At 39.1% G+C, this 25,671-nt stretch overlaps 2 protein-coding genes across 4 annotated transcripts; one reads left to right on the top strand and one right to left on the bottom strand.

Annotated features, from left to right (window-relative positions):
- Window positions 1-728: 728 nt before the first annotated feature.
- Window positions 729-4,918, bottom strand: LOC110881469 (alcohol-forming fatty acyl-CoA reductase). The gene is made up of 6 exons (XM_022129714.2): window positions 4,894-4,918; window positions 4,614-4,656; window positions 4,421-4,521; window positions 3,172-3,364; window positions 938-1,099; window positions 729-828 (listed from the first exon to the last, which is right to left on the bottom strand). The coding sequence occupies exons 1-6, from the start codon at window positions 4,916-4,918 to the stop codon at window positions 729-731; spliced, it is 624 nt and encodes a 207-aa protein (XP_021985406.2).
- A 16,463-nt stretch (window positions 4,919-21,381) lies between these two features.
- LOC110881592 (structural maintenance of chromosomes flexible hinge domain-containing protein GMI1) lies at window positions 21,382-25,035 on the top strand. 3 transcript variants are annotated; one of them, XM_035978919.1, is made up of 11 exons: window positions 21,382-21,836; window positions 21,921-21,950; window positions 22,060-22,118; window positions 22,251-22,306; window positions 22,398-22,472; window positions 22,560-22,632; window positions 22,733-22,788; window positions 22,866-22,977; window positions 23,080-23,148; window positions 23,214-23,815; window positions 24,315-25,035. In XM_035978919.1, exons 3-10 carry the CDS (start codon window positions 22,068-22,070, stop codon window positions 23,301-23,303), a joined length of 582 nt encoding a protein of 193 aa, XP_035834812.1. In that variant the 5' UTR covers window positions 21,382-21,836; window positions 21,921-21,950; window positions 22,060-22,067; the 3' UTR covers window positions 23,304-23,815; window positions 24,315-25,035. The 3 variants fall into 3 exon arrangements, with proteins under 3 accessions (XP_035834812.1, XP_035834811.1, XP_021985496.2); XM_035978918.1 differs by lacking the exons at window positions 21,382-21,836; window positions 21,921-21,950 and having other exon boundaries at window positions 22,038-22,118; window positions 23,214-23,449; window positions 23,687-23,815; XM_022129804.2 differs by lacking the exons at window positions 21,382-21,836; window positions 21,921-21,950 and having other exon boundaries at window positions 22,038-22,118.
- Window positions 25,036-25,671: the final 636 nt, after the last annotated feature.

The raw sequence follows: 25,671 nt of genomic DNA, 5'->3' as shown, positions 1-25,671 counted from the left end.
GTAGGTGTTTTTAATTTTAGCGGTCCCCTATATATATATATATATATATATATATATATATAGGGGAAGGTTCAAATGAAAACCACTAGTTAACGCGAAAACTCGAAAACTAACTAAAAAAGCCAAAAAACATACCAATTTTTTTTCATACTAATTTTCGCTACTTTTAGTATATAAAAAAAATTAAAAAAAAAAACAATTTTTTTTGTAGTGCACATGTGTACACATGTGTATGTACTACACATGTGTAATACAAAAAAATTATATAAAAAACCAGCGATTTTTATAAAAAAAATTGAAAAATTTTTTTTTTTTTTGTGTTTTGTTAGGCTTTTTTTAGTTAGTTTTCGAGTTTTCGCGATAAAAGTGATTTTAATTTGAAGAAACGATTTAAAATCAAATAAACCTTTAAGGGAAGTTGGTAGTGAATTGCAATATATTTCTGAAAGCTTGTTTCGGAAGTCAACAATTTGAAATCGCGAGCCTTAATGGACCTGTCCTTGCTTATGTATAGATGTTTAGCGAAGTACTCAACCGACCAATCTACAATCTGATGTAATTTAACGGGGTTTGAAGCAGAAGAAGTCCCATGATAAATGATCCCTGAATTGGGGTGATTTACATGAGCTGCCATTGCGACAATCATAGCATTCACCACCATGTCTACTGGTACCAACATCCCCGAATTCAAATAAGTAAATGTTGCTGAGAATTTATGTTGAAGCACATCAAGTGGGGAAACTGACTATATCCATTATACAATCTGGATCTCCTCGCAAGCATGTAGCCGTTCCTTTTATGTAACCAGCAAATACAGTATCAATGGTTCTGTAGTCGAAAACCACTTATCTAGTTAGCAAATGACCCACCAGAAATTGCTAAATTTATAAATAATGAACATAGAGGTAAATTGGTTAAGTTGGTTTTGGTCTATTACCTGAGATTTTCGATCCATCCGGGAAAGGGTTCTTTATAGGTGCTGCTGACGACGGAAGGGCGTAGTATGACTAAGGGCACATCATTCCTCAACTCTCCAAGCAACATCTCCCCCATTGCTTTTGTAAATACATATGTATTTGGCCATCCATGATGCTTAGCCCTTCCCAGTTGTTAAACATCATTAATCAATACAAACTCATTATATATCCCAAACAAGTTGGGTATGCTAAAAAGATTTCAAAAACATATAAACCTAAGGGGACTAGGGGTGGTTCACTAGTGATGGAATTCCATTACTCCCACTATCCAATCAAGTAATGCCATGTCATCAATCAAATTTCCATCACTAGTGATAGAAATGTAGGAGGGGTGGAATCACTAGTGATGGAATTCTATCACTCCCTCCCAATTTTTTTAATTTTTTATTTTAAATTAGAAATTAACAATAAAACACTAAAATTAAAAATTTCATTAATTTTAAAACATACTACTTCAATTTCACATACTAGAAACATACAATTTGTAAAAAAAAAAAAAAAAAAAAAAAAAAAAAAAAAAAAAACCTACTTCTCGAATTTAACATACTAGGAACATACAATTTAAAAAAAAAAACCTACTCCTCGTCCGAATCCGAAAACTCCAAACCTAGAGAACCTACTAGTTCGATTAAATCGAATCTCAACCGAAAGTGAGTTTCTTCGTTACGCAATTGTAAATTGATATCTTGTGGAACTTGAACTTGTGTAGGAGGATCCGGTACCCAATCCGGGGATATTGCACGTCCGTCGTGTTTGATCAACATATTGTGCAATATGATACACGCATACACTATGCTATGTATTGCTTTCTTGGTCATGGAACGAACCGGTCGGTGTAGTATACCCCATCTACCCTTTAAAACACCAAATGCCCTCTCAACATCTTTTCTTGCCGATTCTTGCAATTTTTTGAACGCCTTTTCTTTAGCCTCGACGGGAAATGAGGGAGCTTTCACAAAAACAGACCAAGACGGGTAGATACCATCCACAAGATAAAAGGCTCGTCTGTAACGTCGACCGTTAGCATAGAAAGGAGAGGAAGGTGCGGTACCATCCGTTACGCTTTGGAACAACGGCGACGTGTGCAACACATTGATGTCGTTGTTTGAACCTGGGACACCGAAATACGAATGCCAAATCCATAAATCATTCGACGCCACCGCTTCTAGTATGATGGTTGGTCTTTTGATGTCTCCCCTCACATACGCCCCTCGCAACTCTCTTGGACAGTTTTTCCACTCGATATGTGTACAATCGATGCTACCGAGCATCCCGGGAAAATGCCATCTAGCCTCGTGTGCGGCGTAAATACGTAAGATGTCGTGGCTCGTCGGTTTACGTAAAAACTCGTTAGAATACAACTTAATGACCGCATTGCAAAAAAATTGCAAACATTCACGTGAAGTTCTTTCAGACATAGCTAGGTATTCATCATATTGATCGGTGGGTTACCTGTCGCTAGTTGGCGAATGGCGGACGTGCATTTTTGAATCGGCGTGAAACTTGGTTTGCCCCTCGCATCGTAACCTTCTTGAAACCATCCCTCGCTTGCCTCGATGTCTCCAACAATCTTTAAAAATAATTCTTTGGGTAAACGAAAACGATCTCTAAACGTTTCGGCATTGTATAGCGGGTTTTCCACAAAATAATCGTTCATCAAAACTTCGTTGGCACTTATACGATCACGGCCGACCATCTTCTTCTTTGGGCGGGACGACTCGGCATCAAGCTCGTTATACACCGACACAAAATAGTTTAGCGTGTCGTTGTCGGAAGACGACTCGGTATCGGTATCGCTAGACATCGGAAACGTCAAATCCGTAGGGAATTCCATTTGAGAAAGATATAAAAATTGTGTGAAATGGGTTTAAAATGGTTAAAAGATATAGTTTGGTGTGTGAAAAAAATGGTTAAAATGTGGATATATATATATAGATAAAATGGATTATTTTTTTTTTATTGAACTTACCGTTCAACAACGGTCATCATGTGCAACGGTCGATTTTTTAAAAGTTCAACGCGTTGTGTGGTTAACGCGTTAGATATATAACGCGTTTTGAATTCACCGGCGGCGGTGTGCCGTTCGAATATCACGCGTGACCGGTGGCCATCACGCTCCCGCCCCGGGTCCTCTAATAATGAAAAGATTGCATGAGGGAGAAGTAATGAGAAGAAAGTAGAGAGAAGAGGGAACCTCTGGATACCCAAATCCTTCATGAAAGATGCAATCTCTTTATTCGTAGCTTTTATAGTCGTCAGTTGCTTCAAATTATCCTCCATCAGTTCTTTCTCTTTGTTAATGTCCACTTTAGTTTTCCCATTGATGGAGTCACCGAATTTAAATTGCTTTTCCAATATAAGCCCATGGTTTTCACTGGAGACATAAGCTGAAAGGCATAAGCTGAAAGGCATCGTCTTAGTTTACATTTCATTATGTTCCAAATGTATGACACAAATTTTGTTCAACTACATGCATGGTGGAGCTCTTAAATGTTAAGAAACTCCCGTTTTAGTTTTAAAACTTTATCTTGAAAGCAATGTCCAAAAATAGTATATCCCACCATTTTCTACATCACATTTAATCGTAGTAATTTTAAAACTTAATTGTGAACTTGGGACTAATACATTTTCAAATTCCATCACTTGTGCCTTTGGTACTATTAATTAAATCTGATTTTTTTTACTAATCATAGGGGTGTTGGGAGTTGGGAGTTCTCATGGTTCTCTCAACTCGGACAAGCACAAAACACCTAATATATACAAGATTTGAGATTCTTTTAAAAAAATAGCATGGGAGTTGGGAGTTCTCATGGTTCTCTCAACTCGGATGGTTCTCAAATAATCTTGATAATATATATATGAGCTTGGTTTTAAAATGCACACATCACATGATGTGGTGGGGAGATCGCGTCGCGCGATGCGACTTGATGACGCGCGCATCACATGATGTGGTCTGAAAAATCTAACCATCGATTGAGCAATGGGTTTGAGTATTTGAACAACTCTGACTAGATATGATGAGAATATCTTATAGTTTAGCATTTAATTATCCATAAATCTTTATTAATTATTTTTTTAACGAAACCTCGAAAAGTGATGTGTGTGCTTCGTGCATCACACATCGGCTTTTGGAATCAAATTGAATCAAATAGTCACACGCTTTTTAAAACCATGTAGAGAGGGGAAGGTTGATTACTCCATTCTTAGGATCACTCCCTCTCACTTGAAAACCTTAATATGACACGAAACTTTGGCATCATGTGCATTCTAAACACTGGATCATCCTTTGTGTTTTGATCATTGGTATTTAAGTATAAGCAAAAACATAAGCTAAGATAGAATGAATCAATGATCCAAACTTACACATCAGATAACAAACCTGTAAAAACATAAGCTAAGATAGAATGAATCAATGATCCAAACTTACACATCAGATAACAAACCTGTAGATATATGGAGAAACACCTTCATGTTAATGGACTTCATGACAAAGTTAGAAACATGTTTTGCTCCAAACGTGTTGATATTGAGGGCCACATCATATCTACAATAAGCAAACGAAAGGGTTGAAACCGACATTAGGATATTACTTTAATAATATCATGGGCAGCTCTGTGACAACTCGAAACTTAGAACCTTTCGTTGTATCTTGATGTAACTTGCTTGAAACACCTTGTGACTAATTAACTTGTTATTCTAGTGATATATGTGAACATCCTATGTGATTACGTGTTACGTTTATGTGTTGTAATTGTATGTATGCGTGTATGTATATGAACCGAGACAACAAGGACCCGACCCGAGACCATGCGGTCTCGAGTGAACAGTAACAGTTGGGCCGGGTTGGGCCACACACACCCCTTAGCCTATTCGAAAACCCATTAGGGTGCACCTCCTTAGCTCACTAGTATATAACCTTGGTGGATAGCCAACTTTGCCATTCTTTGGGCAACCCACACTCACTCTCACACACACTCTCCTACTTTCTCTCTCACTAAAACCCTAGAAACACAAACACACTCCCTCATTCTCGGATTTGGACCCTTGGATCGGCTCACACACACACCCGGTTGGAAGCTTCATACACACCTTTGAAACCCATCAACCGGTTAGTGCTTCTTGATGTTTATTGTTAATGTTAGTGTTTCATGATGTTTGTTCTCTAGTCAAAAAGTGCCTTGATTCATATGATTTTTACATTAACTTGTAAGCAAGACATGATGAGTTGGTGTTCAAGTAATCGGTTCACAAGTTTCCGTGCTATGTTGATGATGATTATAAGTTAATGCATTGTTATGTTAAGATGTGTAATATATGCTTGACTATGAATGAGTGTTATCGGCTTTACTTGGGGTTTGGATCCGAAGGGTTTGGGTGTTTATACAAGTTGGATTGATTGATGAATGGAAACCGAATGCTTGTCATAATAGGATGCATGCTAGTGATCAAGAACAAAGATCCGGTTATATGATTAAGTATTGATGAGTTGTGGTTCATGATTGTGTTTGAATGAGGGTTGTTTATGTTATGAATATGATGAACAAGTAATTAACATGAATATGACTTGATTATATATGAAGAACAACTTGAAGATGCTATGAATATGTTATGAACATTTGAAATTGCCATGTTTGATCCATTTGGGTGCTTAGTTAGACAAGGGAACATGTTAGTGCAATATTACTGGATAGTACATAATATCATGACTATGAAATCTCATTGGCCAAGTACAACGTCGAATTCAGCAAATGTCCCCAGCCGAGACCTTCTGTCTCGACTCGAGACCACCAAATGTCAACCCGAGATCCCTGGTTTCGACATAAGTTGCGAGTCGAGAACCTATAGTCTCGACTCGAGACCACACATGATCATCACACAAACAGCATGACTCGAGACCATGCTTGCGAGTCCGGTTGCGACTCGAGACCAACACATGCATAACCCGAGACCCCATCAGTTGCGACTCGAAACTTGTAAGCTACAACTCGAGACCGCACAGTCTCGACTAGAGACCGCACAGTCTCGACTCAAGACCATCTTCATATGCACGCTGAATTGGACTTGCATGATTACGGGCTTAGGTGATTGGGCCGGTCTTTTGGGCCTAATGCATAGACCCTATACATTACTGATTGAACGTGAATGTTGATGGACTGCCATGACTGATACTTGAATGCAATGTGCTAGAAACATACGTGTACCACTGGATTACGAACCTGATTTGTATGATACAACTATGATAGGACGTGAGTGACCACAATATTGCTTGATTGACCTTTCTGTGTATCTGCCGAGCAAACCAAGGTGAGTTCACACCCTCTACAAAGCATGGGATTCCCTGGGTTGGGAATGGGGTTAAGGAACGTAGATTCCTCGTCCTCCTTGGGTAGGACAGCAATGGTTCAGGAATGTAATTCCTCGTCCTCACGGACAGAAAACTCGTACTAGACCAAAACTCTATCACGAAGTCCCTCCTTTTATATCGACTTAATCGCCGGGCCAATGGCGAGCGGGTCATTAGTTAGATAGCGCTATTTAGGTCTGACAAACCTCACACCGTGCCGCAGAGGACGGGCGTGAACTAATGGATCTGGGGCACATCAATGATGATAGACATTGACAGTTTCAGGGCACATAAACATGACTACAGTCAGCAGTCGATATGGTAACGAGTCTAGTGTATACATGGGGTAGCCCCCACGGCCGAAATGCCAGATAACTAACACGGGGTAGCCCCCACGGCTGGAATGCCAGAGTAACCGGAAATAAACAAGTCACGTTTTCAACTATGGGGTAACCCCCACGGCAGGATGCCAGATAAAGGAAAATGTTTTCGAAAACAACTTAAAACAAACACCCAACCGTGAACTCACTCAACTAGTTGTTGACTCGTTACTACATGCTTTGCAGGACCATAGGTACTCAGCTGGAGCTTGCATGGAGGAGAGTCGTTGTGGGACATGGATAGCTGTGTGCCATGTTAAACTTGAAAACAATTGAACTTATGTTTTGGTTTTAAAACTTATGCTTCCGCTTGCAACTTAAACTATGTTTTGTTTGAACACCAATTGTATTGGTTAGACTTTATAACTACTTATATGCTTGTTCAATATGATTGGTGGCTGGATCCTGGTCAGTCACGCCTCCAAGCGGTAGTACTCCGCAGGTGGATTTTGGGGTGTGACAGATTGGTATCAAAGCCATTGGTTATAGTGAACTAGGTTTTAATAAAGGAGAAACGTTTTTGTTAAAACCAGACTATAACCGGTATAGTGCTCAACGGTCCACAACGATGCTTCACTCCACATGCAAGGCTCGACATCCTAGGTGATATGATCTGTGTATATTGCCTACTTGTTAGTTACATAGTACATTGCCCATGGTATGCTTGATTAGTATAACTACTGTTGCTTGAACACGTGCGTGCTTACTCTATCCTACCATCGTACTTTCGCGAACCTCTCTCACTCATGTTTCCCTCTTGTATGAAGATCATGAGTGGACGCGTTAACATGACACAAGCCCAGTTGACGGCTCTGATTAACGAACGAGTTGCCGCAGCACTTGCAGCTGCATACGCAGGAGGTATATCCTGCAGTCCGAACTTATTCTAGGATCTTTAGGATCCTACTCTCGTGAACCAACCTTTGTGTTAAACTCTGTCTTTATTTCACCTACCTTAGGTCAACATGCTCAGCCACCGGTGTGCACCTTTAAGACCTTTATGGACTACCGACCGACTACTTTTAGCGGAACTGAAGGAGCAGTAGGTCTCCTCCACTGGTTTGAGAAACTAGAATCTGTCTTCGAAATGTGTGAATGCCCTGAGGCGCGCAGGGTGAAGTATGCTACCGGTACTCTCGAGGGTTTAGCCCTCACGTGGTGGAATGCTCAAGTACAAATGCTGGGGTTGGTTGCTGCCAACGCCACCCCATGGGAAACTTTCAAGGAAATGATCAGGGAGGAATACTGCAGTCGCGATGACATCCATAAGTTGGAAGACGAGTTCTACAACCTCAAGATGACGGGGTCAGAGATTGAGGCGTATACTAAGAGATCGCATGAGCTTTCCTTATTGTGTCCTACTATGGTGGACCCTCCGTATAAGCGAATTGAACTCTATCTCAAGGGCTTGGTGCCAAAAATCCAAAGTCATGTGACTTCAGCAAACCTGGCCACTATCCAGCAGGTCGTTCAGTTGGCTCACCGACTTACTGATCAGGCGGTGGAGCAGAACAAGTTACCAAAGCGCATAGGTGCTGCAACTACTTCTGGTACCTCTAGTGACAACAAACGGAAATGGGATGGAACTTCAAGCAAGGGTTCAACTTCTGTGCAATCTCAGTCTCAGCAGAGAAAGACTGACGACCACAAGAGCCCCAGTCAGCAATCGTCTGGTGGTCAAAGCCATGGTGGGTACAAGGGGAATCACCCCAAATGCAATCGTTGCAACCTACACCACAGTGGGCCATGCACCAGGGGCAACTGTCATCGGTGCAACAAGCCTGGTCACGCCGCAAAAGATTGCAGGAGCTTATACCCCGCCAATCAGAATCGTCAGCAAGCTCAACAGAATCAGCGGCAGCAACAGGGTAACAACAAAGGGTGCTTTCAGTGTGGAGCTGAAGGCCACTTCAAGAAAGATTGTCCCCAACTGAACCAGAACCAGAACAACAACAACAACAATCAGGGGAATGGTAACAATGGGAACCACAACAACAACAATGGTGCCAGGGGGCGAGTGTTCGTGATTGGCCAAGGTGAAGCAAGGAATGACCCCAACGTGGTGACGGGTAAGTTCCTTCTCGACGACTTTTATGTTACAGTTTTATTTGATTCGGGTGCCGATACTAGCTATGTGTCACTAGAAGTTAGTCAAATGCTTAAGCGTGTTCCAACACCCTTGAACAACAAGCACACCGTAGAGCTAGCTAATGGTAAGAGTTTGGAGGCCTCACACGTAGTCAAAGGTTGCAAACTTGTCCTCACTAACCAGACCTTCTCTATTGACCTTATTCCTATCGTCTTGGTTAGTTTCGACGTTGTCGTTGGGATGGATTGGTTATCCCAACACCGAGCAGAGATTCTTTGCAATGAGAAGATTGTCCGTATTCCTGGTTCAGGCAATGAACCTCTCATAATTCGTGGCGACAAGAGGAGTGCTGTTGAGAACATCATCTCTCTCCTTAAGGCCCAGAAGTGCTTACGAAAGGGTCACACTGCGGTTTTGGCTTTAGTTACTGACACCACGGAGAAAGAGAAGAAGCTAGAAGATTTTCCAGTTGTACGTGACTATCCTGAGGTATTCCCTGAGGAATTACCTGGTCTTCCACCCCATCGCCAAGTCAAGTTTCAGATTGAACTAGCTCCTGAAGTTGCGCCTATAGCTCGTGCACCTTATCGTTTAGCTCCATCTGAGCTGGAAGAACTCTCTACGCAACTACAAGAACTCTTGGATAAGGGTTTTATTCGTCCTAGCTCATCGCCCTGGGGAGCTCCAGTACTATTTGTGAAGAAGAAGGACGGTACCTTCAGAATGTGTATCGACTATGGTGAACTCAACAAGGTGACTGTGAAGAACCGTTATCCTCTACCACGTATTGATGACTTGTTCGACCAGTTGCAGGGGTCGAGCTACTATTCAAAGATCGATCTGAGATCGGGATATCACCAGCTGAGAGTCCGAGAAGAGGATGTCTCTAAGACAGCCTTTAGAACTCGTTATGGGCACTATGAGTTTTTGGTCATGCCGTTCGGGCTGACGAACGCACCTGCAGTTTTCATGGATTTGATGAACCGAGTGTGCAAGCCATACCTGGACAAATTCGTTATAGTCTTCATCGATGACATCCTGATCTATTCTAAGAGTCAGGAGGAACACGAACAGCATCTACGACTTATTCTGGAACTCCTTCGAACCGAACAGCTTTACGCAAAGTTCTCGAAATGCGACTTCTGGCTTCGAGAAGTCCATTTCCTAGGCCACGTGGTAAACAAGGATGGGATTCACGTTGATCCATCCAAGGTAGACTCTATTAAGAACTGGCCTGCACCTCGCACACCAAAGGAAATTCGCCAATTCTTGGGATTGGCAGGTTACTACAGGAGATTCATTAAGGATTTTTCTAAGATCGCACAGCCTCTCACCTCGCTAACGCAGAAAGGCGTTGTTTATCGCTGGGGAAATGCACAAGAGTTAGCCTTTCAGCACCTAAAGGATAGACTTTGTAGTGCACCTATTCTTTCACTGCCAGAGGGCACAGACGATTTTGTGGTTTACTGCGACGCATCAATTCAAGGCCTTGGTTGTGTATTGATGCAACGAGATAAGGTTATAGCCTACGCCTCACGCCAACTCAAAGTTCACGAGAAGAACTACACTACACACGATTTAGAGCTGGGAGCTGTTGTTTTCGCATTAAAGTTATGGCGACATTACCTGTACGGTACCAAGTGCGCCATCTACACCGACCACAGGAGCTTAGAGCACATATTCAAGCAGAAGGAACTAAATATGCGGCAACGACGATGGGTCGAGCTACTGAATGACTACGAGTGCTCCATCAGGTATCACCCGGGCAAGGCCAATGTTGTGGCTGACGCCCTCAGTCGAAAGGACACTGCGCCTAAGCGCGTGAGAGCTTTACAACTCACTATACATTCTAGTCTCCCTTCTCAAATACGAGCTGCTCAGATAGAAGCACTGAAACCGGAAAATGTTAGGGTTGAAGCCCTACGTGGGTCAAGACAACGTGTAGAACAGAAGGAAGATGGTGCTTACTACGTAACAGGACGCATTTGGGTCCCACTCTGTGGCAACCTACGAGAACTTGTGATGGACGAAGCACACAAATCTCGCTACTCGGTACACCCTGGTTCGGATAAGATGTACCACGATATTAAAACTACGTATTGGTGGCCTAGCATGAAGGCCCACATAGCAACTTACGTCAGCAAGTGTTTGACTTGTGCGCGAGTCAAGACAGAATATCAGAAACCCTCAGGTTTACTTCAACAACCAGAGATACCACAATGGAAATGGGAGCAAATTTCCATGGATTTCGTTACTGGCCTACCTAGATCTCAGCGCGGAAACGATACTATTTGGGTGATCGTGGATCGACTCACGAAATCCGCACACTTCTTAGCGATTAAGGAAACGGATAAATTCTCCACTCTAGCGGAAATATACCTCAAGGAAGTTGTTTCGAGGCACGGGGTGCCCACCTCTATCATCTCTGATCGAGATGCACGTTTTACTTCAGAGCTGTGGCAAGCAATGCACAAGTCCTTTGGCTCACGTTTAGATATGAGCATAGCGTATCACCCTCAGACGGACGGGCGGTCCGAGCGCACTATCCAGACCTTAGAAGACATGCTTCGTGCACGTGTAATCGACTTTGGCAACAGCTGGGAGAAGCATCTGCCACTTGTGGAATTCTCGTACAATAACAGCTACCACACCAGCATTAAAGCTGCTCTGTTTGAGGCATTATACGGACGTAAATGCCGGTCACCTCTTTGTTGGGCAGAGGTGGGGGATAGTCAAATCACTGGTCCGGAACATGTGGTGGACACTACTGAGCGGATTGCTCAAATACGACAACGCATGGCGGCCGCTCGAGACCGTCAGAAAGCCTACGCCGATAAGGGCAGGAAACCACTTGAGCTCCAGGTTGGGGAGCGGGTACTACTCAAAGTTTCACCCTGGAAGGGTGTGGTGCGTTTTGGTAAACGAGGCAAACTTAACCCACGATACGTTGGACCTTTCGAAATCATTGAGAAAATAGGCAAGGTGGCCTACAGACTAAACTTACCAGCAGAACTCAGTGCAGTTCACAACGTTTTTCACGTGTCGAATCTGAAGAAGTGTCTGTCAGATGAGACCCACATAGTTCCTCTGAAGGAACTCACTGTCGACGAGCAGTTACGATTCGTCGAAGAACCAGTTGAAATCACGGACCAGGATGTTAAGGTCCTCAAGAGCACTAGAATACCTCTCGTTCGAGTTCGTTGGAACTCACGTCGCGGCCCAGAGTTCACCTGGGAGCGCGAAGATCAGATGAAACAAAAGTATCCCCAACTGTTCGCAAACAGTACAACCACTACTGAGGCTGAAGCTACGGAATTTCAGGACGAAATTCCAGATCAACGGGGGGTGGATGTGACACCCCAGGAAAACCGGGAAAACCATACAACTTAACTAGCTTCCTCAGTGAGTGCTTACCAAATTTCGGGACGAAATTTCTTTCAACTTGGGGATGATGTGACAACTCGAAACTTAGAACCTTTCGTTGTATCTTGATGTAACTTGCTTGAAACACCTTGTGACTAATTAACTTGTTATTCTAGTGATATATGTGAACATCCTATGTGATTACGTGTTACGTTTATGTGTTGTAATTGTATGTATGCGTGTATGTATATGAACCGAGACAACAAGGACCCGACCCGAGACCATGCGGTCTCGAGTGAACAGTAACAGTTGGGCCGGGTTGGGCCACACACACCCCTTAGCCTATTCGAAAACCCATTAGGGTGCACCTCCTTAGCTCACTAGTATATAACCTTGGTGGATAGCCAACTTTGCCATTCTTTGGGCAACCCACACTCACTCTCACACACACTCTCCTACTTTCTCTCTCACTAAAACCCTAGAAACACAAACACACTCCCTCATTCTTGGATTTGGACCCTTGGATCGGCTCACACACATACCCGGTTGGAAGTTTCATACACACCTTTGAAACCCATCAACCGGTTAGTGCTTCTTGATGTTTATTGTTAATGTTAGTGTTTCATGATGTTTGTTGTCTAGTCAAAAAGTGCCTTGATTCATATGATTTTTACATTAACTTGTAAGCAAGACATGATGAGTTGGTGTTCAAGTAATCGGTTCACAAGTTTCCGTGCTATGTTGATGATGATTATAAGTTAATGCATTGTTATGTTAAGATGTGTAATATATGCTTGACTATGAATGAGTGTTATCGGCTTTACTTGGGGTTTGGATCCGAAGGGTTTGGGTGTTTATACAAGTTGGATTGATTGATGAATGGAAACCGAATGCTTGTCATAATAGGATGCATGCTAGTGATCAAGAACAAAGATCCGGTTATATGATTATGTATTGATGAGTTGTGGTTCATGATTGTGTTTGAATGAGGGTTGTTTATGTTATGAATATGATGAACAAGTAATTAACATGAATATGACTTGATTATATATGAAGAACAACTTGAAGATGCTATGAATATGTTATGAACATTTGAAATTGCCATGTTTGATCCATTTGGGTGCTTAGTTAGACAAGGGAACATGTTAGTGCAATATTACTGGATAGTACATAATATCATGACTATGAAATCTCATTGGCCAAGTACAACGTCGAATTCAGCAAATGTCCCCAGCCGAGACCTTCTGTCTCGACTCGAGACCACCAAATGTCAACCCGAGATCCCTGGTTTCGACATAAGTTGCGAGTCAAGAACCTATAGTCTCGACTCGAGACCACACATGATCATCACACAAACAGCATGACTCGAGACCATGCTTGCGAGTCCGGTTGCGACTCGAGACCAACACATGCATAACCCGAGACCCCATCAGTTGCGACTCGAAACTTGTAAGCTACAACTCGAGACCGCACAGTCTCGACTAGAGACCAAACAGTCTCGACTCAAGACCATCTTCATATGCACGCTGAATTGGACTTGCATGATTACGGGCTTAGGTGATTGGGCAGGACTTTTGGGCCTAATGCATAGACCCTATACATTACTGATTGAACGTGAATGTGAATGTTGATGGACTGCCATGACTGATACTTGAATGCAATGTGCTAGAAACATACGTGTACCACTGGATTACGAACCTGATTTGTATGATACAACTATGATAGGACGTGAGTGACCACAATATTGCTTGATTGACCTTTCTGTGTATCTGCCGAGCAAACCAAGGTGAGTTCACACCCTCTACAAAGCATGGGATTCCCTGGGTTGGGAATGGGGTTAAGGAACGTAGATTCCTCCTCCTCCTTGGGTAGGACAACAATGGTTCAGGAATGTAATTCCTCGTCCTCACGGACAGACAACTCGTACTAGACCAAAACTCTATCACGAAGTCCCTCCTTTTATATCGACTTAATCGCCGGGCCAATGGCGAGCGGGTCATTAGTTAGATAGCGCTATTTAGGTCTGACAAACCTCACACCGTGCCGCAGAGGACGGGCGTGAACTAATGGATCTGGGGCACGTCAATGATGATAGACATTGACAGTTTCAGGGCACATAAACATGACTACAGTCAGCAGTCGATATGGTAACGAGTCTAGTGTATACATGGGGTAGCCCCCACGGCCGAAATGCCAGATAACTAACACGGGGTAGCCCCCACGGCTGGAATGCCAGAGTAACCGGAAATAAACAAGTCACGTTTTCAACTATGGGGTAACCCCCACGGCAGGATGCCAGATAAAGGAAACTGTTTTCGAAAACAACTTAAAACAAACACCCAACCGTGAACTCACTCAACTAGTTGTTGACTCGTTACTACATGCTTTGCAGGACCATAGGTACTCAGCTGGAGCTTGCATGGAGGAGAGTCGTTGTGGGACATGGATAGCTGTGTGCCATGTTAAACTTGAAAACAATTGAACTTATGTTTTGGTTTTAAAACTTATGCTTCCGCTTGCAACTTAAACTATGTTTTGTTTGAACACCAATTGTATTGGTTAGACTTTATAACTACTTATATGCTTGTTCAATATGATTGGTGGCTGGATCCTGGTCAGTCACGCCTCCAAGCGGTAGTACTCCGCAGGTGGATTCTGAGGGTGTGACAAGCTCAAGGATGACAATTTAATCTTTCAGATGACATTGCAGGTCTTAAAACAACTGCTAATAACATAATCCTATATACACACTTGTAAACATAGTTAAAGTTTATTAATGTTGTTAAGTACATGGACGGATGTGTTATATTCTCTGTCTCAGACTGGGTTCCGAGTTTACTAATGGGAAGTGAAAGAAGGTCAAAAGAAAATATAAAATATGGGTGTTTTTATTAACGGAAGGAAAGTGAAAAGAAGTGGGAGGAAGATGTGAAATAAAAATCTTCCATTATAACTTTTCTTCTAAAATGGAAGCAAGTGAAAGGAAGACAAATATAAAGTTTTACCATTTAACCCTCCACTTTTAAAATTTTAAAATGAAAGAAAAATCTCCCCTTATACCTTTTCTTCTAAAATGGAAGCAAGTGAAAGGAAGACAAACATAAATTTACCATTTTAACTCTCCACTTAACCTATTATAAAAATCCAATGAGGGTATAGTGGTAAAATTGTATCTTTATTTTCTCTTCCTTTCAACTCTAGAAACTCAAAAAATCTTTACTTTTTTTTTTCCTTCGAAACTCTTATCATTCTCTTTCCCTTTCCCTTCCTTTGTTTTCTCTCTTACATTTACTTTCTGTTTTTTTTTTCTTTACTAAACTAAGAACAGATCGTTAAAATACCTTAAAATTAATATATATCAACACACAACCGCACACATACATTGGGAGAGGTTTGTCAAAAAAAAAAAACCACAAAAAAGTTGGAAACCACTAGTTTCGTATGTAAAAAACTCATTAAAAAACATTTGTGCATTAGTTTTTTTTTTTTCATAGCTTTTGCATATAAACATGTATAAGCCATTCAAACAAAAAATACATTTTTGTAAACAAAAATCACTTTTTTAAACTATTTTTTCTGTTTTTTTAAATTATTAAATTTATATTAAAATGGCTTCTACATGTGTTTTTTTAAGAAAAATACATATTTTACATGTAAATGAAAATGATTTTCTTTTATTTGTATTTTTAAATGTCTTCCCCATGGTTCTCGGTTCCCTTTCACAATGAATTCACCACTACACACACGGTCAAGATCTATTGAGAAGAAAATTTAATGCAAGAATAGAAAGAACAAATATATGATAAAATAGAAAAAAAAATCTAATGTTAGTTACTTTAACGATATAATAATCAAATTCTCGGTGGTGTATGACTTTAATGTCAAATAAATAAAAGAAGTGGTTTTTTTATTAGTCAAGGTATCCCCTAATGTTTCTCCTTCAACATTTAACTTTCCACTAATATTTCTCTTCTTAAATCAAACCAAATGTATACTTTTTAAATTCAATGAAATTTATGACACACAAAATTATTTAACAAAGTTTGTTGTTTATATATAGGATTGTACTATTTTACGTAGATTTTAAATCATATGAAATATTGTTACATGTTGGGGTATAGGTTGAAGTATAATTGTGTAGGTATAATCATATGGAATGATGTTATGTATAGAAGTGTAGTTATGTAATTGTGTAAGTATAATAATGTCGTAGCCTATACAAAAATCATGACACTTTAAAATTTAGCAAATCTTGATTCAAATTAAGAACCAAAATGGAGAAAAACTCAATTATCTCTTTTTGTGGGGTGTAACAAAGAGAAAAAGGGATGGCACTGTTGTGATTCGACAACCGGGAAGAGTAATCTTACAAGGCATGTCGTGTTCGTTGAAAAATTCGTCATGGCGGTTCAGTGAAAAAGAAGTTTAACCAGATTCTATATAGTAACGTGAAGATCTCGAAATAACTACGAAACAACTGCATTAGCCTTGGGTTTTGATTACAAAACCGACCTAATTAATGAAGTTGACTGAACTAGGTCTGAGTTCAAGCCTAGGTCACAACTCAAATCAAAACCCAAGGCAAACAGGAACTCATGAAATATAACTTGGAACCTACGAATAAGCTTCAGAGAAGGTTGAATGGATTTAAGCAATGAAGTCTAAAACCAAATCCCTACATAGAAACGTAACATGGGAACTTGTCCCAAAACCATCCGGTGTGAAGGCTGTTACTAACAAATGGGTGTTTAAACTAAATAGAAAACCCGATGGGACGGAAGACTAGTAGCTCATGGTTTCTCTTAGCAAGTTGGAATAGATTATGATGAAACCTTTAGTCTAGTGGCCAAGCTAAACACAGTATGCGTAAACTAAACAACATCCCAATTATGTGGGTAAACTAAAGAAAGCTTTATATGGGTTTAAGCAGTTACCTAGGGCATGGTTTGGGATAATAAGCGAATTCTTACAACATAATGGTTTTAATATAGTGTCAACCAATGCTAATTTGTTTATTAAGACGATAAGAACTAAGGTTGTGATTGTCCTTGTTTGTGTGTACGATTTAATTACAATCCGAGATTGTGAAGAAGTAATCAACCAGTTAGAAGAGAAGTTGTGTGCACAATTTAGTATGAAATATCTTGGAAAATTAAGTCACTTTCTCGACTTGGAATTTGATCACAACGATGAGCTAGTTCTTCGTTTCTGGTATTATTATAACTTATTGGTCAAGTTTGGTATGTTGGACTGCAAGTCATTGAACATTTCTTTAGATACAACCGAGAAGTTGTGTGTGGATAAAGGAAGGTACCTATAAGATGCCACCATGTATCAGATAATAGTAGGTAGTCTAATCTACCTTACCGTGACAAGACCTGATTTAGCCTTTGTTATAGGCATATTGAGTTGGTATATGCAAAATCCGCAAAAACCACACATCTAAGCCGTCAGGCAGGATTCTCTGGGTATGTGAAAACAACCTTGAATTATGGTATTAAGTTCAAGAAAAATTCAAAGCTGGAACTTGTCGAGTATAGTGATGTAGGTTATGCTGCTGATTTTGGATACAAGGAGGTCCACAACCAATTTCGTGATCACGTTAGGAGGTTGTGCTATCATTTGGTGTAGCAAACAACAAACTATGGTGTCACTGTCTACTATTGAAGCAGAGTACCGAGTAGTTGTTATAGCTACTCAAGAGTTAATGTGGCTATGATTACTTATGAATGATTGGAACCAAGAGTTTGAAGATGAGGTAACTTTGTTTTGTGATAGCATGACTTCAATCCAACTAGCAAACAACCCAACCTTTGATGCCAGAACAAAAGACATGGAGGTGCATTACCACTTTGTGTAGGACAGAGTGTGCAAAAAGAAGTGAATCTGAAGGATATAAGTAACCAAGACCAAGCAGCGGATATGTTTTCTAAAAGCTTGCTAGAACAGAAGTGTTAGTGCATTTTGGGATGTTCGTTGTTGTTTGAATAAGTTAGATTTGAAGTGTGTGTTGAATAGTGTGTTTGTAAGCAAATGATTAGGCTAATTGTTTACATTGTAAACAATTAGGCTTAATGTTTAAAGTGATTAGCCTTAATGTTTGGCCATCACTATAAATAACCTAATCATTTGCATTTCTTATCAAGCTTACAGTCAGATCTTTCTAGAGACAGTGTCTAAGTTTCGGGAGAAGATCACAAGGGGTGATCTCTTAAAGTGTGTTGTATACTCTTTTGGTATGAATAAAATATATGTCAGTTCATTTGTTAATGTTTATCAACCGATTTTTTTTATCTTATCAAATTCAATCAATTCGATCTGAATCATGGACTTACACGAAGCTAGTTGATTTTTGCAAAGGAATAAACATGGAAGTTGATGTTGATAGGGGGTGATAAAGTTAGGACATCAAAGGGTGATACAATTGATCTCAAATGGGTGGTTTGGAGGAGATCTAAGTCTAAGGACTAATAGTTAAATTAGTTTTAATTATGGAGTTTTATTAAAATTATAAGTTGATTATGATTGCGTTTCCAAGTTTAAGTGTTTTCTTGTCCTCCAAGTAGTATACCTATATAAAGGGTGGTAGGTTTATTTGTTTTTAATTCATTGTAATTCTCCTTTGATTAATAGAAAAGAGTTGAACAAGTTGTTCAAGTTGTTTGTGTCCTTCTTGTGATATCTGATTGTTTGTTTTTAGCTGACTTTTAATATGCATATCAGGTGAAGAGCTTCCGGAGATGGCAGTGGCACTTCCAGAGTCTACATGATGTGAATCTAGCATCCCATATTATCCTGTTATGTTTTCGTTTTGAGACATTTACACTTTGGTTGTATTTGATCATTCGAATATATTGCGATTGTATGAATTTTCGCTAGAGATGCTTTGATTTATTAGTTTAAGATTTATTTTCTAAAGAGTAAATCCAGCAAACGAGACCCTCGGGTTATGGGAGTTGAACTTCTCCACCCCATCAACCGGCAACCAAAGATCGCAACCAAAGATCTATGACCTCCAACATAAGTTTATATCTTCTTCTTTTCGTTCGTCAGATTATTTCTTCTTCATTTTGTGCCAATTATTCATTCATTGTGATTCAGGTTCCTAGCTAGCAAGCATCCAATACTCACGATATTATTTGAGGAATTTGGTTACTTAGATTGAGGAGCATGGTTTGCCGGCATAGAAATTGGTCGACGAACATGTACTGAGGTCAAGGAACTAGCTTCGGTCAATCGGTTCAGGTTATAAGTACCAAACCATCTTTGAATATGTTTTAACTGTTGAGATAATATGCTGTCTGCATAGGGTCCGACTGTTGTAGTGATATATGGTAACAATTATAGAAGCAAAAAAGCTAAAAACACCAATGCTAGTTATGTATTTTAAAATTATCGGGTTCATAATTTTAGTATACACAAGACCCATGGATGTGATGCAAAGAATCCATAAAAGTACCACATATATTGTCTGTCCATTAAGCAACCCAATAGAAAGCTAATTATCACTTAATTATTCACATTCTTGTTTGATTAATGTATAAATGCTGATTGATACCATTAGGATGAACTTCCTTATGTAATTATGCTTATTTCAAATCACACATAGTTTTTTAGGAGTTTTTTTTTTCCCAAACTAGTGTTGGTGGAAAAAATATTCACCAATATTTATAAAGTGTTTATAAATATTTAAAATATTAAATTGAAGATGGGTAAGTGTTCAAAGTTATGAGTGTAGTGACTTTAAATAACAAGTCACGAGATGGAGCTGATCCATAGTTGGACCCATTACCTTTATTGTCTAAAGCTGGCAAGGGTTTTTTTTTTTAACGGCCAACGAATCCTTCAAATAGACTACCGGAGAAATTCATCATATCGGGATACACTCGCCTCCGAACCGAAGAAAACCCTCACCAAGGGCCAAAACCCGTGAAAACTCGCCCGAAGGCACGACAGTGCGGTGAGTTAAAAGACGCTCAGTTCAAGGATCGGACTAGCGATCTCCACCTATTCGCATAGTATTCTATCATCACCAGATGCCGCAGAAAATAATGTGTTTAAAGCTGGTAAGTGGTATTTGAGTTTGACATTTGACTTATATGTGTTTGAGAAAGTAAGATGCATGCCTTTTTAACTTTCCTTTTATAAAATAAAGTAAGTTTTTCTTTTGGATTAATGCGATAATAGAGTACGTTTAAAATAAATAGTCATTACCCCACTTTAATTATCAAATTTGGGTTATGAGACAGAAATACTATTCAACTTTTGACAAATCTTTAAGCTTGATTTACAAGTTCATATCACAGAGTCAAGTTATTCTATAAAGGCTTCTAATTGTAAAAAGTGTAAGAAGGATTTATAGAGTGACAAGTGTCTAATATGCTAAAACTAAACCCATTACATCACCACCAAAAAAAAAAATTGGGGTGGGTGATGTGAGGGGGGGGGGGGGGTTAGGTTTTTGGTAGTGGTGGATGTTTAAGGTTTTTTTTTTTTTTGGTAGTGGGGTTTTTTTGTGTAGTGGGTTTTTTTAGATTATTGGACACTTGTCACTCTATAAATCCTTCTTACACTTCTTACAATTAGGATCCTTTGTATTTGATCCTAATCCCATATCACAAATCTTTAATTGTTTTGATTGTTGTTATCTGTCCCGATTTTTGGGTTCGAAGGTTTTCTAATGAAGTTCACGTTTAAAAAAATACCACATTCTTCTTTCTTCATTCTTTTATGTAGATTAATTGGTCGGGTCCACACCACCCCCACCATAACCCTTCTCTTTATTATAAATCTATTAATAACATTGAATTTATATTTCCCTTAAGTAATTACATTTTAGTTAATATTTAATGTGAGATAATAAAACTTAAAGTAAGAAGTCCTCACAGATATCTTTATTTTATGATCAAGTTTGTTTATGGGTATATAATAGAAAAACTTAATATTACGATGATATATTTCAAAACTTAGATATAAAATATCTAGAAACTTAAATCTATATCTATAATATATCTATAATACTATAATCTATAATACTATAGAAAGGAGAAGTGATGTACAAAATTGTAATTTTACTACAAGTACAAGTTATAAAGCAATATTTACAATAGAGTGCAAGCCAACATAATAGGGATCAGGCTTTATTTTTAAGACGCATGAGGGTTAAAATTGGGATTTTACAGTGGGATTGAATGCGGCTCTTCAATTTCTTTCTTTATGGCAAAATTGAATGGATCTGGCTGGATGAGTGCGATGGAATACGTTCCGCAAAATTGATGATGAATTAAAGATTTAATTAAGTCTCAAAAGCGACCGAGTGAGGGGTCTGAAGTATGGCGATCTAACAAGAGGACGCCAGATTCCGGTGGAGTAAGTAGTAGGGAAGTTGTTTCCGGTTCACAACCACGGAGGGTTTACAAGCTGAGAATTCTGTTGCCGAATGGGATGACTGTATTGGTGAAGATACCTGAAGGAACGGAGTCGATTACTGTTATAGAGAGCTTGCTAACAAAGTAAAAGAGCAACATGATAGAGCAATACAAGCCAAAAAAGCATCTAGCCCTAAGAAAAGTGTTAAATGGGATGCTGATTTGTGTTTTGTTGACGATTATGATTATGTTTATAGAAATTGCCTTAAGTTAACAAAGTTAAAGATGAACAAAGTACACAATCTCAGACTTGATGTGCGTCTACATCTCTGTTTTCGGTTTTTCATTTTGATTTGTTAAACTCGTTTAATTGCTTAATGTGTGATGATCTTGTAACAGGATGGGTCTCCACCGGCAACAATCTATGAGGTTTGTTAGGGCTGATTATAATTTACATAGATCTTCGTTTCCTTTACCATACTTATTGAACTATAATGTTTTTTGTCATACAACATGTGGGATTTAACTCCTGATACAGAGTTGTTAATGGAATTACCAGAAGAATATACTTTTGAAACCGCATTGGCTGATTTGATTGTGAGTAATTATATGTATTTATTAAATTTCCTAACAAATCCATGTTCAAGGTTTGTGAGTAATTATACGTGTTTATTAAATTTCCTAACAAATCCATGTTCAAGGTTTGTAATTTCATACTCTTTTTCTTAGGACAATTCTTTGCAAGCGGTGTGGGCGAATGATGAAAGTGATGGGAGGCTAATAAGGTACCAGGTCAACATATGGAGTTGACTTTGTTGCCTGAAGTTTTAGGGATTTTGGTTTCTACTAATTCTTACCATTTTCATCATTTTCCAGTGTTGAAGTTTCAAATGAGAAGATATCTATTTTTGACACAGGGCCGGGTATGGACTCTACGTCTATAGAGAAGTGGTAAGATGGAATTTTCTTAAATGTTGTATATCTTGTTTCTTACTTTCATGATTATGCTTTTACTTTTTGTTTTTCTTTGCTTTGTAGGGGGAAAATGGGCGCTTCCCCACATAGGGCATACAAGGCACAAGCCATTGGTGGCAAGCCTCCATATTTAAAGGTAAATGCTGTGAATCTGCATGAAATATGCTAAATTTGTCATCTTTAGTTATTATCGTATTCATGATGACTGATGTTAAATCTACTGGTGGCATGTACAGCCTGCCTTTGGCATGTTTGGATACGGTGGCTTTATTGCATCTATGCATTTAGGAAGGTATGTCTATTAAGATATGACATGCTAATATTTTAATTGGTTGTAATCATTTCATTTTGTTGCTTATCTTATTGTAGGTGCACGGAAGTTTTGTCAAAGACCAAACATGGTAAAAAAGTGTATATGTTACGTCTTGAGAGAGACGCTCTTGTCAGTGGTTCTGTTTCTGGTTCGAAAGCAACCTGGAGGGTAATTGTGTCATTTTGATCTCTATCATATGTTTTCTCCTTTCTTTTTTACTCCGTTTAAGCCTGATTTATCTTCTATTCCTTGTTCTTTCTTGCATTTCAGACTTACGGTCGCCTTCGAGACCCCACAAATGACGAACTTGAATTATCTCCCGGGGGAAGTTTCACAAAGGTAACAGTTATCATAATTTAAAGGCTTAGATATGATCCGACATCAAGTGGACAACATTTGAACAGGTTGAGATTTTCGAACCAAAGATTAGAAGCACCAATAACATAAGGTGGCTTCAATTCAAATTAAAGGATATTTACTTCTCGTATATTTAGGTTTGCTGCCTTATACATGATGCAGGGGTGTTAAAATTTGCATTCTTAGATTACCAAGATAAATTCATTATTTATGTCTTCAACTATAAGATTCGTTGTTCTTACAGCATCTTGTATCAAGAGAACCCGATCCTCTTGATTCTCAGGTAACTTTTCTGCTGTTTCAAATTTCGACCCGTTTATGTAAACGGGTCGACTCGGATCTTTTAACCTGTAACAGGTCAACTAAAGAATGTTGATACAGATGAAAAAGTCAAATGGGTTGAACAGGTCAAACCACGAAAGTGGCGCAAATTGTCGCGTTAATGCTTACAACCTACTAAATCAGTTTATCAGTCAACTATATTATTGTTTGTTTGTACTAAACATTGACACTTTCGCAGGTTGTTACCATTGCCAAGTTTCATGGTGGTGGTGCTTTTAATGTTATTCCAGATTCTGTCACCATTGGTGGAACTTTTAGAGCTTTCTCTAAAGAAACTTTCATGCGACTCAGGCAACGAATAGAAGAGGTACCGATTTATTTACCTCTTCATTTTGTGGGTCCCATGGGACCCACAACATGACAACGGTGAATGGTTAATGACCGAAAAGTAGCCTTGAGTTATTTCACAGAACTAGATATGACAAGATAAAGAGGTTAAAATGGGTTTGGGATAAAACATGTAGTTTTCTAAGTCTCTAAACTTACCATATCAGTTGCGCTCACCTGAATTTTGTTTCTCTTTTTATTTAAAGATAATTACTACATTAATTATGATGGCAAAACAATATTGAGTAATACAATTTAGGAGTTATAAATGTCACATATTTGAAACTGAGTATAAATGTCACAGATTTGATAAATTGGGTATATCATTTGATTCATTTCTTGTTGTGAAAATATAATATTATACCATGTTTTAAGGGCGGTATATAAAATTATCCTTAAAAAAACCACAAATGTGACCAATTTATAAGTAAATGGCTCAAGGTTACAGCCTCTTTTTTAAGCGTAAAATGTATAAACAGGTGATTGTAGGGTGGGAAGAAAACCGGAGCGGTTAGCTCAAGAAGTGTACCGAGAGATTGCAGGGTCGGAAGATATGAAAGATAGTATGGTTGATGAGCTCGTTGATAAGGATATGAGCAGTTGTAGTTACAAAAATATACTTCTATATGATTTTTTTTTCATCATTTTAAGGTTTAAGGTTTGAGTTATGTTTCCGCCCCATATTGTCGACTCCGCTGCAACGCGCGGGTTACCCACTAGTACTATAAAAAGGAGAAGTGATGTACAAAATTATAATTTTACTACAAGTACAAGTTTTGAAGCAAGATATACAAGAGTGTGCAAGCCAATATAATAGAGAGATGGATTTATTTTTAAGACGCATTAGGGCTAAAACTGAGATTTTGCATCAGGATGGATTGAATGCGGCATTCATTATCTGTTATAGCCACCTCTTCAGTTTCTTTGTTTATGGCTATAACTCCCATAGTGGTAATTACAATTGACGGTACAATTCATTACTCATTTTCCTACTCCCTCTGTCTTTTCAAATCCAAACTACGATGGTGTGCTCCGATGGTGTGCTTGCCCTGGCAATGATTCAAACCATGACTACAGATCTGAAAATTAAGCCAAGACGGATTCAGAGGCAACATTCAAGTATGCTGTTGTTTGCTTTCCCCGTGAATGCTTTTATTATACATCTTTTTACTTGTTTCTTCAAGAGAGATATGGGGAGTTTAAGGGTGTTACGAACAGTTTCGTAATAACAGTAGATGATCGAAAGATAGAGAAGAAGAACACAAGAGAAGAGGAAAAACTCAATTCATTCGATGGTTAAGTCTGTTACAACGCACACACTATATAGCCACTAACTACCAATAACCCCCTAGACTATACAACAATTACATATAGGCCCCTTTACTTATTTTGACCCGTAACAATACTCTCCCCTTATAAGACTTTTGACCTCAAAAGTCAAAATAATAATAAGATACCCACTAATCACAAGTATCAAAAACAAATGCATGTGCTTTATTCCAACAATGAAGACCACAACAGTATCCGCCGAAGGTAATGCAGTATGAGTTGTCCAAATAATCCGTCATGTCTTCACCTATATTTTGCTCCAACTTCAATAGCATTTGACATTGTTGCATAAAGAATATCATTTTAATAGCTTCCCTAATCCACAGTTGGAGCACAAGCACACTCAAAAGTTGCAACAACAAACTGATCACTCTGTTGACTTCCCAATTTAGACACCAACCATTTTTTTTACCACTTGACCAGTTCCAATATGCCTTAATACTCCATAGTTTTACCAAACTACCCTCTGCTGTCTTAATACTCCAGAGTTTTAACAAACTATCAGCA

The sequence above is a fragment of the Helianthus annuus genome, chromosome 10, assembly GCF_002127325.2.
Source record: "Helianthus annuus cultivar XRQ/B chromosome 10, HanXRQr2.0-SUNRISE, whole genome shotgun sequence".
Taxonomy (NCBI): domain Eukaryota; kingdom Viridiplantae; phylum Streptophyta; class Magnoliopsida; order Asterales; family Asteraceae; genus Helianthus; species Helianthus annuus.
Note: the sequence above shows the minus strand (reverse complement) of the source record. Positions and strands in the feature narration are given on the sequence as shown.